A 19,335-nucleotide genomic window follows, 5' to 3' on the forward strand; every position below is an offset into this window, starting at 1 on the left:
GAATTTGACCAAAAACTTTGAATAAAATAAGAAATAACGAATAATATGGAAAATTTTCAACTGACTTTTGGCAGTGAATATGCCTTGATTTCAACTTCGAAGCAAAAGAATATTTAGTTCCAATCTTTATTAATAATGAGCGTAAAACTTTTTAATATGTTTAAATAATAATTGAAACTTTAAAATTGCATTTATTTCAGACAATTATAAATATTGTCATATTATTATTAAGTAAAAACGAGATTTTCAGCTCATTTTTCATTTTTTCCTCGATAACCATTTAGTGAATTTGAATAACCTTGCGTTAAAGCGATTCTACAGAATTCAAGTTACTTACTATAAAAGTTTGAAATTTTTGGTAACTTTTTTACTGTTAATAAAAATAAATTTAATCTGTTCGGTTAACGAATCTTCCTAAATTAACGTGTAAAATTACAATTTTTTAAAATTTTAATAACTTTATAACGGTTTAGTGAATCGATTTGTAATTTTTAAAGGAGTTTTAGAATTGAATGAGGAACGTTCTTCCAAATTTTTATTTGTCTCGTAGCATTTTGACATACCTCCCAAACATCCTTAACATTGAGAGAATGCTTTAATTATATGATAAATATTACAAGAAAAATAAAATCATGTGTCTGATGTTGACTTATAAATATTTCGGAAGAAAATAAAACGCAAGTTGTAAATAATGTTTAATTCTGGTTATTTCCAAAGATAAGAGGGTACTTCTTACTTTGACACAGTAGGTTGAAGAAATTATAAATTTTCGCAAAAATAATTAACAAAGAAATACAGAGTTCTTACTGAAGTTAAATTTGATTTGAAAACCATATTGGTAAGAATGTCGTTTTCAGGTTTGTAAAGTAGACTACCTACTAATTTCTGTCTGCATGTGTGTAAGTATGGTATAAAATGTGACCTCCTCTGCTTGCTGACTGCTTTCTTCGAGACCCGGAGCAAATGTTACACCATCGCCGTAATCTGAATTCGCGTCTATACTTTTACTCACACTTGTTGTTGTTGCTTTTGATATTGTAACTGGCATACACATGTGTAGGTACATTTAAAACAGTTATGTATGCACGTTTGTGTATATGGAATCAAAACCATGTAGATTGCACATTGCAATCTTACCAAATAATGATCGCGGCGCCAAGGAATGACCTAAACGTTTTGTTCGTGTCATATCGATGTCCAAGTTGACCCATTTCGAAAATCGACAACGAGCGTAAGAGCCTCCTAGACGAATTGTATGAGAATGTACCAAACTATAGCCGCCACAATCTCATAAGAAAATGTCTTTATCATGAGGTAAATATGACTTATAATCAAGATTTTCATAAATAAAGTCGGTTTTAATGTCAAATAAATTATTGCTTTTTAATGCTATGTTACATCCAGTGGTTGACATCATCATAACGTCGTCAGTCCTAAGACTGGTTGGACACGTACCTCCACTCTTTCCTATCCTGAGCTAAACTTCGCATTTCCCTAAAACTAGAACAACGCACATCCTTAACTATTTGCGAACAGCAATCTAATCTAAGTCTACTCCTGTTTCTGCCTGTAATATGCCTCTGTATAGACCTTCATGCCTGAGAAGGTGTCCTACCAACCTGTCTTGCCTATTTCTTATTGTCTTCCTTAGAGTCCTCTGTTCTCCTATTCTTTCTAATACCTTTTCATTTCTAACCTTCTCTGTTCACGGTATCCTCATTATTCGCCTGTAACACCACATTTCGAACGACTTTAACCTTTTCTGTCTCGCCCATTGTTTCGCACCCGTACTAAGCTCCAAACCTACACCTTTAACAAACTTTTTAAATCAATCGTTAGCGAGCATAGAAGAGACTCCTTTTTATTGACGGCGACTAAACCCTCAACTACTCCTTCCGTTCTGGCTTATCTGACTTCCTAGATACCTAAAATCAGTCACTTCTTCTAATCTTTCGACTCCTATTTTTATATTCGCTTTTCTTTACCTTTTCTTCTCTTGCATATCGGTGTTTTTGTTTTACTTTCATTTATTTTCGTACGATACTGTTTTGTCAATATTGGTCAGAATCAATACTAATAATTAAATAGTTCGAGAAGATAAACATGAAGATAAGTAACATACAAAAACGGAACAGAAATCCTTTAAGAAATGTCGAAAATAAGCAGTCAAAGTCAGTTGAATGTGTAGAATTGGACGCCAAAGAATAAATCTGAAGGTTGAAGCCCAGGCGTTGGAATTGACAAGTCAAAAGTGGTCACAATCAATAATAAATAAAAAATTCAACAAAAGAAACATTAAGATAAGTGAGGGTTTAATTGAAAAAATAGAAAAGTACGACAGAAACCCGTTAGGAAATGAAGAAGCCACAAACTCTCGTCGAATGACACGAATACTTTGAACAATTGGAAAAAGCCTCGTTACGACGATTATACCAATTTTTAAACGTAGCGTTCTACAGTTTACATCAAATTGCAGATCAAAGAGTAATAAGAGAACATTTGGTATCATTTGATGAGAGATATGATTAATCACTACATAGTATAAAACAAAGTCGCTTTCCCGCTATCTGTCCCTTTAAAACTACGCAACGGATTTTGATACGGTTTTTTTAAAAAGATAGAGTGATTCAAGAGAAAGGCTTATATGTATAATACATGCATAATATAGTAGGGAAACACTGATAATTTTAGAGGTTTCTAATGTGATGTCGTAAATAAACACATTTTTTGCGCTTACATTGCAAACGCTGGCTGAACCCTACGAGATAGATCAAAATAATGTACTACAATATTGTACATCTTAAAAGGGTCTACAAAAAAGTCCGGGATGGTATATGTCTATCTCTTAGGGATAACCCACAATAACCATTTTTATCCTTTACTTTTTATGAGAAATAATGACTTATTTACGAAGCGATTGTAGGCAATACAGCATTAATTCTTATCCAATTAAGTCCTTTAAATACATTGTGCATTTAATATAGATCAATATGGCCCTTTACAGCATGTAATTTAAATGAATATTTTCGAAGATATTACAGACTTAAAATGCAGGGATATAGCGGTTGCGGTGGTACCGGCCGAGAGGCCGGTTTGTATTGTCTAATGACAAAAAACCTGTGAATGTTGTATATAAAGACATTCTGTAGTATATTTAGTATATTCAGGGGGTATCTTTTGAAGATTTCCCCTTTTCGATAATAATCTAACCAAAACAAAAATATACTTAGTATCAGCATTGCACCCGTGCGAAGCTGGGACGGGTAGCTAGTAACCAATAAATTAAAATAATTCGAAGTGGTCCGTATTGGTATTGGTTCCTAAAATGTAACATCGTGCTACAGATGGCGTTCACTGCGCCATTTGCAGTATTTTCTATAACTCATAAATTATTTGACTTTGAATTCGTTCCTGCGTGCGTATAAATACAGGTACATATGTACGTACGTATACTTATGGTGGTTGCAATGTGGTGATGGTAAAGTTATGTAATTGAGCAAATCAGCGTTGGTGCTACTGTAATACTGTTTTATGTTATTGCACTTTAAAGTGGAATAAACGGCCTTGGAAGGACGCCGTTAATCGGTGGAAAGTATTAGCGCATTTACTACTGAGTCGAATAATCTCCGAACTGGTTTATTCGCGTTTGTTATTCGCATTCCTTTTCACCGCATTTCTCCAGTGGTGGAGCCGCGCGTTTCGTGTTACTCCAAAAGGTCACACAAGTTTTTTCCACACTACTGCACTCAAACCCTTAATAATATAGAAATAAACGCTTCGAGATCGGAATTTTTAGTTAGCTTATTCTTTAAGTATCTAATGGTTTTACCATTTCAAAAGTACATTTTTTATGTCTGGAGTTTAATATCTAACCATGCTAACACTAAGTCAACCCAAATCTCAAATGGGTTATATTGCTGTAATTCGCTAGGAAAAGTAAACTGTGATTATGTGATCAATTTCCTCACAGCAGTGGTATCGATGCCACTTGTTTAGTACCATATATATTTACCATGTGATTGCTACCCCTGATGACAGACTTGTTTCTTATTATATCTAATAACATTTTTTTTTGGTTTTTCTTTTCGATATTTTTGGTTAATTTATACTAGAAATTACATCTAATTTGCATTCTAATCAAATATTTATATACGATATACCTTTTGATACTTAATAGGAGCATCATTACCATCATAAGGTTGTCATTGCTAAGACTAGCTGCACACGTATCTCCACTCTTTCCTAGCCTGAGCTAAACTTTGCATTTCCCTAAAACTAGAACAACCTACTTCCTTGACTATTTGCGAACAGTAATCTAATCTAGGTCTACCTCTACTCCTCCTAAATCCTGTTTCTGCCTCTAATATGTTTCTGACTAGACCTTCATGCCTGAGAAGGTGTCCCACCAACCTATCTCGCCTATTTCTTATTGACTTTCATACAGTCCTTTGTTCTCCTATTCCTTCTAATACCTCTTTATTTCTAACCTTTTCTATCCACGTTATCCTCATCATTCGTCGATAACACCACATTTCGAACGCTTCTAACCTTTTCTTTTCCGTCACGCCCACTGTCCATATTTCGCACCCGTACAACGCCGTGCTCCAAACAGACACCTTTAACAACCTTTTTCGAATTTCTAAATTAACCGGTCGCGAGTATAGAAGTGACTCCTTTTTATTAAAGGCGACACGACCCTGCGCTATCCTCTGCTTTAAATTCCTACTACTCCTTCTGTCCTGACTTATCTGACTTCCTAGATACCTAAAATCGGCCACTTCTTCTAATTTTTCGTCTCCTATTTTTATATTCGCTCTTTCCCTACTTTTTCTTTCCTTGAATTTCAGTATTTTAATTTTACTTTTATTTATTTTCATACAGTACAGTTTTGTCAATACCGCTTCCATTTTACTTAAAGCTATCTTTAAGTCCTAATAGGATCATACACAAATGATTTTTAAAATTTTTGTAGTCTTAAACAAAAATACAAAGGGCAGATGTGGAATGTTTCTTTAGACATTAGCTTCTTCAAATATTACAACCAACTGCAAAATCTAAATAGTAATCTAACTCCTTATTTATAACAGAAGCCGAAATGTCTTGACTTTATTTCGATTTAGGATAAGAAGGGTTGAAGCACCATGGACTAGAGATGCACCGGAATTCTTTTTTCTAGCGTATTTTCCATTAAATATCGTCTTCACGAACGTCTTAGACCACCTTAAGTTTTGGTTGACGTGCTTTTTTTTGGTCTTGGCTCGTGCGGCAGCTTTTATTGGGATGATTGAGCTTTGGTTTCCAAGTCATAACCATAAGCCCATGATTCGTCACCTGTTATGACCTTATGGAGCAAATTTAGTTTAGTTTAGTTTACTATTTTGTTCACTTGATCAATGTTTTCGTCTGTTGTTGACGTAGTCAGGCGTCCGGCACGCTCTTCAGCGTTCACATCTTCTTGGACCTCTGCCAACTTTTGTACTACCGATAAACGTTGCTTTGGTCCAAGGTAACTTCACCATATGCCACAGTCAACATTCGCAATGGGTCCCTGCACTTAATTTTGCTTTTCACACAAAAGTTTATACAGATTCTTCGATTTTTTTTTTTGGAATAGACAAAAATCGAAGACGAGCCAAAACACGTACAAGGAAAGCAATTGTCAAAAATTAACTGAACGGACCTCGTACATATTGACTTATTATAGTTGGCGTTTCTCTTTTATTTTTTCTCTAGTAGAATTACCCGGTGTTGCCAGGTAACCGGCATCGTTATCCGGTACCCTGCCGGATCCTAGAAGAATCAAACGGATACTCGGCCTATCTGTACATACACCCTCTCTCCTTGAAAGAGAAAAATTATGAACCCAATTTTATTAATTACAATCCCGTCGGCTTCTAGTCAATTGCACAACAGAGGTTTAAAGTTTAATTAACTGAGACAAGTGAGTGGAAATAGAGAAGAGACGATAATTTAAACAGCGTGTTATTATCTTCACAATTGCCAAGATCGCGACGCGTTCATGTCTACGCTGCGCTGCCCGTCTACGCATAATGTGCGAAGCCTGCGAGCAATTCAGATGATGATGTCGGTCGTGAAATCCTTGGTCACGTCCCGATAAGTTTGCAAGGATTGCAAAAGTTCGCACCAGCATGAAGATCGCCTATTTTGCAACGTTTGCACAATCTCTTAGGTCGATAGAATTACCTTAAGTGTAAATTTAAATTTTGTATCGTAACAGCGATCTTTTATAAATAAAAAAAAAATAATAATGAAGATCTAACTGAAGTACGTAATCTATATACATAAAAATTGGTCGCTAAATCGAGAACGGCTTAACCAATTTCGATAATTTTTTTAAGGTATTGCTTGAAGTCCAAGGAAGGTTCTTATGAAGAGAAAAATTGTAAAAATTTCCCAGAAAAACGTAAAAAGTAAATTCCTAGCTGTCAATTTTAGTGAATTGCCAAGCGTATGACGAAGCATCAACCGATTTGAGTGATTTATTGACGTGACGTCTTATAATTCGATGGAGCCGGCTGCACGCACGAAAAAACATGACTCATGTGGCGTTACCTCGCTCTGAGGCGTTCCATTTAAGGATCGAAGTGCAAGCGAGAGCGCGGAACGAGCGATAAAGAGGCACAATCAGTCTCCGCGTTCGGCAGCGTTCGACATCTGTCTCTCTCCTACTTGAGTGAGCGATGCGTGCGCGTGGACAGCTGCTATACAATAATACATTTCCATTTACCTCCTTCTCTATATCCATACAAAATATCTATCAAACAAATAAAATTAAAATTTTCTTTTGAAAAATGAAACCATTCCATCAGTATTTTCTTATGACGTTGTTACGTTCAACTATCGTCAGTAAACCGACTTTACAGACAACCGATTTTTTTTGTATTATTATTTGTATTTGTAATTGACAGGACAAGGTTTGTGAGAATGAGAATATTTGGAAAATACACGGGAAAATCCGGATAGTAATTTTATATCGAAAAACCTTCGTGTTATAAATTCTGACATTTTCGTTTTTGGTCAGATTTACATGAAACTTGATATTTATACTCATTGGCATAAAATCAAATACCTATTTCAGCATTTTAAAAAATTCCACCTCTGAAAGGGGGGTGAAAACGAGTTGTAACGTTTATATGCTAGATATATTATTTTTAGTCCAATTTACTTGTAACTTGGCTTTATGCTTCATATATATAATTATACCTATTTTAACATTAAAAACAATTCAACTTCTGCAGGAAGCTGAAAGGGGTTCGCAAAGGTTGCATGAAACATTTTTTTATCTGGTCAGATTTACTTGAAACTTAGTTTTAATACCCTTTCATACAAATATATAATTATACCTATTTTAACATTAAAAACAATTCAACTTCTGCAGGAAGCTGAAAGGGGTTCGCAAAGGTTGCATGAAACATTTTTTCAATTTAACCTCTGTTGGGGGAAGGGGGAAGGTGATGAAAAGGAGTTGCAATGTTTGAATGCGACATATATTATTTGTGGTCAGATTTACTTGAAACTTGGTCTTAATTCTCTCTCATTTAATCATTTAATTCTTGAAACACGTATCTCGGCATTTTAAAAAAATTCAACCTCCAAAGGGGAGGAGGGTTAAAAGTGGTTGCAATTTTTGTTTGGGACATACTTTATTTATGGTTGAATTTACTTGAAATTTGGTATTTATGATCTTTGATATAATTAATCAAATGAAAAGAGGTCGCAAAGTTTCCATGGGCTATATATTTTATTTGTAGTCGGATTTACTCGAAGGTTGCTATTAATACTCATTGTCGAAATTAAGCAAATACGTGTTTTGGCAATTTTTAAAAATCTATCCTTAAGGATGAAATATTGTTGCTCTAAGCTGGCGATATTACATAAAATTAAATCTTTGTAGGGGTGAATTGAGATTTAAAAGGTTTTATGGAGAAACAATATTAATTTCTGCGAGCGAAGCCGCAGGGAAAAGCTAGTAAGAAATAAAAAATGGATAATTCAAAATATTTTAGTTGCGATATTGTTTTTTGGGCTGATTACTATAAGTACCTAAGTACTATAGAAAAGTATTTATTTAAAAAAAGACATTTGGGAAAATGTATCTTGTGTTTATTCATATGATTAAAAGTAGAGGGATGTTTTGAATAAAATCATGGGGTATGACCAATAGGCATCTTAAAACTCTAGTACCTTATTATAAGCCAGGGGTCGGCAAGTAAGTTTAGGTAGGGTCCGGATACTTTTGAAAACTTTTGCCGAGGACCAGAAAAAACGTATTCGCACCTCCAACAAATGATAAGCGTGATGCTCAAAACTCAAACATAAATATTTTTTATATAATTTATTTGTTAAAAATTTATAGCGGTTTCCCCCTTGATCTCCCACGGTCCGGACCTGGACCGCGGTTTGCCAGTTGTAGACGGTTGTTATAAGCGATTGGCCACACAAACCGGAGCTATTCTCACCAAAGAAATACAGTGTAAACTCTTTATAACGTCACTCGATTTAACGACAAACTCCTTAAAACGTCGAAATTGCTTGACTTTGGTTGGTTTACATTGTTTTCTATACAATATTACACTCTATATAGCGTCACGCTCACTCTATTTAACGACAACAATGCGGCATTATAAATCATTGAGCAGTACTTTCTAAGTTGCCGAAATAGATAAGAACTGCAGCTGTGTACGTTGTTGAAGAAGACGATCCTGTCCCTCCACCAAGCATCAAACAAGCACTTGATGCAGCGAAACTATTAAAAAAATACTTTTTATATAATCAAATTGATCCAGCAGTATCTCAAGATATGAGTAAGATACGTAACAAAATACAATTAAAATATTGGAGCAGCAAAAAACATCAGACGAAGATAACAGGCTATACGCAATGTATGAATAATAATGTTCGTGTGCAAAATGTGTACTATATTGGTAAATGCATATTATTATAGAATAGTAAAATAATATCTTTTATTTCTCTCCATTTAACGACCACTCTTTATAACGCCGAAAAATGTTCAGTTCCTTAAGTGTCGTTATATAGAGTTTACACTGTACATGCATATTCTTCTTGTTCTTCTTTTAACTGCATAATACAATATTACGATGTAGTAAACGGAATGTCATTACATGCGGAATCATTACAAAACCAATTTGTCTGTATTCTGTAATTTAAGGATATTAAATCCAACCATGATACTTCTCGAATATATAATTTAAAAAAAATATTTTCTTTTCAGCCTGGTGGTAGACCGGAAGCGGATTTTACACTCGACTTGCCCCGTTCGGAGTTCCTGAACAAGAAAATGAAAGAGGACAAGAAATGGAGGTGTCGGTGTAGACTGCTAACGACCTTTTTGGGTTTTATATTTTTTATCCTTTCCGTAATGGCTGTTAGTCTTATTTTAACAAAAGGGAAGCGCATGTTTGGTTCAATGGTTTGAAAAAACCGACACCATAATGGTTTTAGAAGAAAGTTCACTATTCTCAAAGTCCAATAAATTTACAGACCCCCACAGGTATTATGCCAAAATTTTTCCATCAAAACAGATAGCTCATGGATCTAGTTAAAATCATAGTTCCTTACTACTACTACTAGTATCATTATTTTATTTTTGGGATTATTTGTGCCAGATAACAATTATGTTCAGAATTTTGCATTAACGAATTATAGTACCTACCAGTGGTTCATTTGTACCTTTCGACAATAAAAAGTACTATTAAGTGCTTGTCTTGTACAAAAAAAAAATAATAATAAATCGACACTTTAATCATTACTATATCCCACGTGTAGAAATAAAGTCGGTAAGTAAGCATTGAAATTTTTAAAAGAATTCGATAATCTGTTCTAAAACCTATCGCCCCAAATAATATTGGGATTCTTTTTCTTTTCTTCTATTTAAACAGCTACTGTTTTCTAGCCACTCCCTTTTCGTGTATAACAGTTCGTTTATACTTTATATGGTTTTCTTTTATGATGAACCATTTTTATATGTTCTTTTGATCATTCTTCCCTTATTTTGTATTCAGTTGTTTAAATTAAAGCAATGTTGGGGTTAAAAGTATTCTATTTCTTTAAAAAAGTTACACCCAATGCATTACTTTATTAACTATATAAAACTACCCTTGAAAAACCCCGACAAGTTGGGCGAAACATCGGCTGTGGTTTTTTAAATAAATACAGTACTTTTAACTCCAACATTACTTCGATTTAAACAACTAAAATTATGGTGTTGTAAAGGTTCGTTTAGACTAAGAGAGTGAGTAATGCTTCCTTACTCAACCACACGACTAAAGTATAAGTGAACATCCAATAGTGTTGAAGCATTTAATCGCATCTATTGATCTATAATTGGTTAAATGTAAAATAATTAGTCTAATCGTACCTTTACTGCTACCATATCTATCTCGTTTTCATAAACTTTTATTTCTACATAAAAACTTCGGCAGTTTTACATTTTTTTTTTGTAAAATGAGATAGGTAATTCTGCAGTGTTTCATAGAAAATATAGTTTTCTTCAGATTTTGTTGTATATGTACAATAGTTAACAATTATTCTTAAAGCACATATAGCAAATTGTTTAACAATACATAAGTGACCGCCTCAAACGATTCTTCGTAAGTCTCCAGGCTGTGCTATGACGAATCCTGGTTACTTACATCTAATAACCAGTTTTTATTTTGTTTAAATAATATAATAATGAAACATTATTATTGCTCAAAAGCTGGAGGAGTAAGTACATCTTCCTTAGAGAACCAGCCTAATTACAGTAAAATATAAAAACGCTGTAATTATTTTTTACCAATATCGTCACTCAAATTGAAACAGTAANGCAATGTTGGGGTTAAAAGTATTCTATTTCTTTAAAAAAGTTACACCCAATGCATTACTTTATTAACTATATAAAACTACCCTTGAAAAACCCCGACAAGTTGGGCGAAACATCGGCTGTGGTTTTTTAAATAAATACAGTACTTTTAACTCCAACATTACTTCGATTTAAACAACTAAAATTATGGTGTTGTAAAGGTTCGTTTAGACTAAGAGAGTGAGTAATGCTTCCTTACTCAACCACACGACTAAAGTATAAGTGAACATCCAATAGTGTTGAAGCATTTAATCGCATCTATTGATCTATAATTGGTTAAATGTAAAATAATTAGTCTAATCGTACCTTTACTGCTACCATATCTATCTCGTTTTCATAAACTTTTATTTCTACATAAAAACTTCGGCAGTTTTACATTTTTTTTTTTGTAAAATGAGATAGGTAATTCTGCAGTGTTTCATAGAAAATATAGTTTTCTTCAGATTTTGTTGTATATGTACAATAGTTAACAATTATTCTTAAAGCACATATAGCAAATTGTTTAACAATACATAAGTGACCGCCTCAAACGATTCTTCGTAAGTCTCCAGGCTGTGCTATGACGAATCCTGGTTACTTACATCTAATAACCAGTTTTTATTTTGTTTAAATAATATAATAATGAAACATTATTATTGCTCAAAAGCTGGAGGAGTAAGTACATCTTCCTTAGAGAACCAGCCTAATTACAGTAAAATATAAAAACGCTGTAATTATTTTTTACCAATATCGTCACTCAAATTGAAACAGTAAATTATTCCAGTTGCTATATAATTTTTAAATTAATTTAGATAGGTTTGTATGTTTAAAAGTTAAAAATTAAAACGGGATTTTATTCCTTAACTTCCGACCCTAAAAGGACCAAGATTTTACATTTGACGTCTCTGTATCTTTACGTGAGAGTCAGTTTATGGTAAAGCATAATAACTAATTTTTATAAGGTTTGATAATTTACTTGATGATCAATATTTTCGTATTTCTAGGTATACTTGATGAAAATGAGTTCAATTCTTCCATATCTAAACATATCTAAAGTTTTGAAAAGTATTACTCGAAATTTCGAGTTTATTTGGTAGAATAAAATAAAAATAAAACAGTAACGTTAATGGTAATATTTTTATAATATGCACCATACGTTTCTTCAAGTTGTATATATCAAGTACAATTAAAATATTTTTTAAATTAGCTNCCGTTCCGGCCACTTCAGCATTTACACAAAGAGTATTCTCTGTTATGAACGCAAGGTGGCGGGACGACAGGAATGAAGCTTCATTAAAACTAATTAAAAATGAACTTTTAGTTTACTTTTAGGATAGAAATTTAATGGAGACAGACATAACTCCTTCAGGTAGGTGTTGAAGTGAATTTATCTAATTGTAAAAATTTTATTATTAATTGACTAATTATTTATCAGTAATTTTTATTAACTTCCCTGTAGATGAAAATTAAATGATGTTTTTCAATCGACAAATTTCGATATAACCGAAGGCATGATATTTTTGACTTATTTTTGAGATACAAATTGCATTTATTTAATTGTAGTTTGCATTTAAATACATTTATATTAATTTATTACATAGTAGTAATATAATCGAAAAGTCTCGATTTCTAGCCGTAAGATGCAGTGTTTGCATTACAACATTCTAATTTAATCGTAGTCGTCCTCGTCAATTGTCGAGTTATTAGACGATGTCGTTTGGTGGTTCATTTGTTTATTTAACGATCGTATTAATATCTACTTTTCGTGATATTTAAAATATTTAGAAATTCATTGATAATTGTTACAAAACATTTGCCTAACGTTGTGTGATCCAAAATTTGTAATAATTGTGCTATCAAGTGTTTTATGCAAAATAACATTGGACCAAGGCATCATAACCTATCAATGACTCTAGCCCAAAATCAGTGAAATTGTGTTCTAGTTTGTAAGCAGAGATGTGACTTATTTGAAATAGAAAGTACTTGTTACAATTTTCTATGTTAAGTACTAATTTCTACTTGTATTTGGATATTTTTAAACCAATTTGCTGTTTTGAAAATACTAAATGCAAACTACAATATGGCTTAGCTTTCACAGTGGCTGAGTAAAGTTGGGTTATCCTGCTCGTAGATTTTTCCACCTGAGCTGAAGCTAAAGTACGATATTCTTCCCTTATTTCTAGAACGAATGCTTAACATTCCCTTCCGGGTAATGAGTAAAAAGTCGACTATATCCGTTTATTAAGAAAGGGTTTTATCTGAGAAGTTATGTTGAAATTTGAAATACATACGCGTAAAAGATCATTCGACGACCATATAAAACTAATTTTTGTATCCCTCAGCAACAGTATTTTTTTTCTGGATAAAAACTACCCCATGTCCTTTTCTGTACCCTTGATAATGTGGGTACAAAATTTCATGGTAGGTTTTACCCCCTGCTTCGCCTACGTTGAAGTCCTAAATGCATGTAAAAGATCATTCGACGACCATATAAAACTAATTTTTGTATTTCTCAGGAACAGTATTTTTTTCTGGATAAAAACTACCCCATGTCCTTTTCTGTACCCTTGATAATGTGTGTACAAAATTTCATGATAGGTTTTACCCGCGGCTTCGCTCGTGTCAAAGATCATCGACGGTCACATAAAAATAATTTTTCTGTACCTTTGGAGCAGTATTTGTTTTCTGGATAAAAGGTACACTATGTCCTTTTTTGTACCCCAAACGATATGTGCAGTTAGGATTATTTTAAAATTTGATTTCTTCCTGAAAACTCCAGCCTCACTTCTGCATACAGAACTAAGTATTATATTATTAAAAATATCAACAACTTGTTTTGTTTAATGAAATGTAACGTAACTTGTGTTAAGTATTTTATTGATGTGTGAATAATATCACCCTATTAAATTAAATACCCAAATTTTCTCTATTAATAAAAATCCCTGATCTTTATTAATAGTGAATAGGAGAACAATTTCATTATAAATAAACAACGATAAAATTAAACATTTTATTTTGCGTTTTGCACTCATTGCATTTCTCAGAATAATTACGAGTAGGTAGCTTGTATTTAGTATTTGAAATAGTAAATCTTGTATAATTTGCTCGGTATTAGTTGTCACATCTCTGTTTTTATAATTCGTGCATGTGTTATAGGTAGATACCAAAGAATTCTTCAGTGCTTCTTTTACCGATGCGAAGGTAAGTTTCTATTTACAACAATAAATCTTTGCAATAATACGTAAAAAAGCAGTAATTATCATACGTAATATATAGCACACTATTTGTTCATCCTGAATAATAAGTGATTTATTTAACAAATTAAAAGATAATGTTCGCCTATTCATTACAGACGGCACATGTTTCGGGTATGACACTGTTATCAAGAGTACAATGATACTTATAATGGAATAAGATCCGAAACGTATGATATGTCCATAATCAATTAATGAAGTGTGAAGATAACTTTTGCTTTTTTTTTCTGTATTTTTACGGTGTCATACAATAGATTTATTGACTTATTATTGGAGAGAGATATAGGGGATCGAGTAAAGAAACGTTCTCCTAGGGGAGTTCCTTCCTCCTTCAGTTTCCTACTCGATATCATGACTAGGGTTGCCACCCGTACTTTATTATAAAGTATTGTACTCTATTTCGACTGTGCGTACGTTATACTTTACAAGACACATAAAGTACGCAAAATTACTTTATTTAAGGCCTTAAGTAAACATCGTAATTTTGTAAGCGATTATTGTAAATTCAGAGCACTTTTACATCAATAATTTTGCCCAGAAAAATGACAAGCCATATTTACGGAACAACCTGATTTCCCAAATCTGTTCAAAGTAGTGTCACTTTTGCTGTCTGTTCCGGCCACTTCAGCATTTATAGAAAGAGTATTCTCTGTTATCAACGCAAAGTGGCGGGACGACAGGAATAAAGCTTCATTAAAACTAATTAAAAATGAACTTTTAGTTTACTTAAATCTTTGTTTGCCATGTTTAGATGCTATTAATGTATTTAAGAACGACAGCAATTTGTTACTGGCTGCTAGATGTAACAAAAATATGTTTTTAAAAACAAAAAATAAAATACTTTATTTTTATGCTCAGTAGGTACTTTTTTTTAACCATTTAATCGAGAAATACTTTATGTAAAGCCTGAAAAGGTGGCAACCCTAATCATAACCAAGAATAATAAGTTTTGTGAAACACAAGCACTTGCACAAGAAAGAAACATAAAAATATAAAAATAAAATTTACTACAATTGCAACTTTGTAATTACCTACTTACTGTAAATTCCAGTACTTAAATTAGAATGTACACTGTAAGCGGTATTAGAATACTTAAGAATACGATTCTTTTAAAACCACTTAACGACTTAATTAACAGATATATAACGTAAACGACCGAAATTAGGAACAATAAAATGTCTAACATGAAATATTTATAAGCGGGGGCATCCACCGAATCGTTTCTTAAATATTTTGTACCCTTGTTTCGTATGACATATTCCGTCCACCACACAGCCTTTTCGATCCCGGTCATGGGCTGATCCAAAGATAGTTTTGATATTTCGGCTGCTTTGTTTCGATATCTAAAATTCAAATGAAATAATTAGTGACTCTGGCCAGAGCAAGAAGGTAGAGGTAATTTAGAATCTCATGGGCGATAACCATGGGTTGCGCAGGTACAATGATTTCCACATTACTTTTTAATCTCTACATCGAGGACGCGATCAACATCATTAAAGACAGTACAACTGTAGGGATAGATATACAGGGGCAAAAGATTAGTATGCTTAAATTTGCAGATGATATAGCAGTATTAGCATCTACCAAGAAGAAGTTAGAGATAGCTTTAAATAAAATGGAAGCGGTATTGACAAAACAGTATTGTATGAAAATAAATAAAAGTAAAACAAAAATACTGATATGCAAGGGAAGAAAAAGTAGGGAAAGAGCGAATATAAAGATAGGAGACGAAAAATTAGAAGAAGTGGCTGATTTTAGATACCTAGGAAGTCAGATAAGTGAGGATGGAAGGAGTAGTAGGGATATAAAGCAGAGGATAGCGCAGGGTCGTGTCGCCTTTAATAAAAAGAAGTCACTTCTATGCTCGCGAACGGTTAATTTAGAAATTCGAAAAAGGTTGTTAAAGGTGTATGTTTGGAGCACGGCGTTGTACGGGTGCGAAACATGGACAGTGGGAGCGGCGGAAAAGAAAAGGTTAGAAGCGTTCGAAATGTGGTGTTATAGGCGGATGATGAGGATATCGTGGGTAGAAAAGGTTAGAAATGAAGAGGTATTGGAAAGAATAGGAGAACAGAGGACTCTATGGAAGTCAATAAGAAATAGGCGAGATAGGTTGGTAGGACACCTTCTCGGGCATGAAGGTCTAGTCAGAGACATATTAGAGGCAGAAACGGAAATTAGGAGCGGTAGAGGTAGACCTAGATTAGATTAATGTTCGCAAATAGTTAAGGATATGGGTTGTTCTAGTTTTAGGAAAATGCGAAGATTAGCTCAGGATAGGAAGGGGTAGAGGTACATGTCCAACCAGTCTTAAGACTGACGACCTTATGATGATGACCCCTTATTAAAGACTGTTTAAAGTTTATCGTGTTGAAACGCAAGGCACACGGTTAATGTTTTCCAAAAGTATGATATAAAAGCCCTGTTGAATGTTGCGGGTGTGTTGCTAGCCTAGATTTTCCTAAGGAACACTTAAACCCTCTTCGATAAAAATTAATTTAGCGAAGTCTATTTTTTAGATATAACGGCCGAATATTTTCTATCGGTGGTATTCTTCTTGGAGCAGTACGAGCAGTAAACGACTTATGTGATTTTTAACTTTTTAATAATCAACATACACTTAAACTAACACCAAAAAAAAACACTTAAAAATAACTACAATGAATGAACTACTGATGAACTGAATAGATAATTGATTGAACTTGGCAGAGAAAACTAAATGGTTGAAAACATGAAAACTTAATGAACTTTTAGATAGATAAAATGCTTAAATATGACAAGAAAATATAGGGGGTGGAGGTACGTTAGTGGGGTGTTTTTGACCTTAGGCTACGGTTAGTGACTACGTGACTAAAATCAGAATATTGTTGTGGATGGAAAGACCATCGACCCATCTGGTGACTAACGCGAAGGGACGTTACCTGCCGAGGAAAAACCTAAATACAATAATGATAACATTCCTTTGTTGCAGGCACGTTATTCTAAACTTAACACTGCGAAATACACAAATGTTTTCGTTGTTCAAAAGGCGCATCATGAATTGCGCCCCAACAAGCCCTTCTCAAATTTTTACGGTCCATGAGATTTTAAATTACCTCTAGAAAGGTTTTTTATTAGATATATTCGTTATAAAGGTTTTATAGCTTTTATATACTACATGTGATGCTAATGAATATAAACATACTTAGGGTTTTGTAATACTTCCAAAATTGTCTCTTTTAGTAGTTCTTTCGTCAGTGTGTAGGGATTTATGTATTTTCCAATTCCAACTATTTCAACCCTTTTGGCATTGTACATCTGGTCACCCAGAAAAGGCAGCACAATTAAAGGGACTTTATTAAATATCGCTTCATCGGTAGATTGAATCCCGCCCTGCATTATAAAAACCCTCACGTTACGATGAGCTGGAAGTGAAATACATAGCTTCAGTCAACCAAACTATTTTATATTCTCGTTATTAAAAATTGAATTGGGAAAGAGGAAAATTCTAGTAAGAAAAGAAAACAAAAAACGTTTATATTTATTGGTGAAAAAAATGATTCTTTTCGTTTTTTGTGGTAGAAATTTTGATATATATGTAGACCCTTCAGTAATAATATTAAGACTTTCTTTTGTGCATGGGTTGTAAAATTTTCTGTGAATTCACTAAAGGACGCAATGGGCAGTTTTACCCTTTCATCAATGGTTTTATCAGTCAAATTTCTTAAAGCAGAATGCAATATTGTAGAACTTAATTAATAAATTGGTGAAACTATCTATGCTATGTTTCTAAAGTAATCTAGCCAAAATTTTATTTGATAGTTAAAACCGTTTCATTGACAACAGTAAGGAAAAAGCTTCTAACTGAGTTAAAACATTAATAATAATCTAAATAGAAAAATTTAACACGTAACCTTAGAGGGAATCATCGTTCATCATTTTTAGTTATAAATTTTCATGGTAAACGTAATGGAATTTTTTAGTAATTTGAAAACTTTTTCAACTTGATTTTTCATAAGCATTTTTGTGCTTTGTGGATCTTTTATAAAGGTTACAGTTCAGCAACTTGGACACAGTCGCAAAAAGCTCAGTTTTGAATTGACAATTTAATAATATGAAATATTAATTACTTAGGGCAATTTATTTTAAAAAATTAACCTGATACGAATTCACAATAACATTTCTAATTGACCCACGATCAATAACGATACTGATTATTGAATCATTTGGTGTGGAATACAATTTTTTTAGGTATAACTTCTACATCACGTGGCCTTTCGAAAGTGTAACTTTTTCTTGTTGGAAATGACTTTAAAATAATAAATGCTATTTAATTTATTGTATTATCAAGGATTTCCTTTAATAATTTTAAGGTAGATACAAATTAATTTATTTTATGAATTTTTATTTAGTTTTTGATTTTACTATTCAAAACTCGGCCGGATTACCTTAATGATTCTTGAAACTGATTTTTTATAGATGTGCCTGTTTTGAAATTTCTGGAAAATATTTCATTTTGAGATTCTTTAATTCTATTTATCGCTTTATTTTATCGCAAATAATAACTATTTGAAATAGAAATGTTTTATCGTACATATTTGTATAGGTACCTAAGATATCCTGTTGTGGAAACCACTTCTTTAAAAGTACGTTTTTGGAAATACCCGGCAAACTGTCGTTTTCCCATTTCCATAATACTTTGCAAGATAATTCAGAGAACGTTTGTTTAAACATTTCAATGACTTTTTCGTCTAGGAATGCACTCCTTACGTTGGAACCCAAACTCATGTAGATAGCGCCTTCACTTGCATCGTCCAGAAACTTTTTCAATTCCTGTGACATGGACCAATTTAAATGAAAACGAAAAGCACAATTTTAATCATCTAAAGTACATTAAATTTTCAAAAATACCATGTTAACATATCGTAGCCTCTATAAAAATTATAACATTAATCAAACTGACCACCGATTTACAAAAAAAAAATTGAATATTTTAAGTTAGGAGTAAATTCATCTATTTTTCTCCCTCTACCAGTTAAAAATCGGTTGTCTGTAAAGTCGGTTTACTGACGATAGTTGAACGTGACACGTCATAAGAAAATACTGATGGAATGGTTTCATTTTTCAAAAGAAAATTTTAATTTTATTTGTTTGATAGATATTTTGTATGGATATAGAGAAGGAGGTAAATGGAAATGTATTATTGTATAGCAGCTGTCCACGCGGACGCATCGCTCACTC

At 33.0% G+C, this 19,335-nt stretch overlaps 2 protein-coding genes across 3 annotated transcripts in view; one reads left to right on the forward strand and one right to left on the reverse strand.

Moving 5' to 3' along the window:
• The window catches only part of LOC108739809, a 59,856-nt gene extending 50,094 nt beyond the window's left edge, over positions 1–9,762 (forward strand). For both annotated transcript variants that reach the window (XM_018473884.1, XM_018473876.1), the window contains exon 4: positions 9,254–9,762. In XM_018473884.1, coding sequence (XP_018329386.1) covers positions 9,254–9,457 — 204 coding nt within the window. In that variant the 3' untranslated portion in view covers positions 9,458–9,762. The remainder of the gene's footprint in view (positions 1–9,253) is intronic.
• A 5,209-nt stretch (positions 9,763–14,971) lies between these two features.
• Positions 14,972–19,203, reverse strand: LOC108738364 (UDP-glucuronosyltransferase 1-1-like). Its single transcript, XM_018471763.2, has 3 exons — positions 18,705–19,203; positions 17,300–17,519; positions 14,972–15,458 (listed from the first exon to the last, which is right to left on the reverse strand). Exons 1-3 carry the CDS (start codon positions 18,934–18,936, stop codon positions 15,170–15,172), a joined length of 741 nt encoding a protein of 246 aa, XP_018327265.1. The 5' UTR covers positions 18,937–19,203; the 3' UTR covers positions 14,972–15,169.
• Between the last annotated feature and the right edge of the window lie 132 nt (positions 19,204–19,335).

This window comes from Agrilus planipennis, unplaced genomic scaffold (assembly GCF_000699045.2).
Source record: "Agrilus planipennis isolate EAB-ADULT unplaced genomic scaffold, Apla_2.0 scaffold25, whole genome shotgun sequence".
NCBI classification, from domain to species: Eukaryota; Metazoa; Arthropoda; class Insecta; order Coleoptera; family Buprestidae; genus Agrilus; species Agrilus planipennis.

Excerpts from the sequence above, each read along its gene's own strand:
- LOC108738364 (XM_018471763.2), bottom strand. The coding sequence starts at position 18,936 with ATGTCACAGGAATTGAAAAAGTTTCTGGACGATGCAAGTGAAGGCGCT. Across the intron at positions 17,520-18,704 it reads TCCACAACAGGATATCTTAG|CTCATCGTAACGTGAGGGTT; the intron begins GTACCTATACAA and ends TTTCACTTCCAG. Across the intron at positions 15,459-17,299 it reads GAAGTATTACAAAACCCTAA|ATATCGAAACAAAGCAGCCG; the intron begins GTATGTTTATAT and ends TTTGAATTTTAG.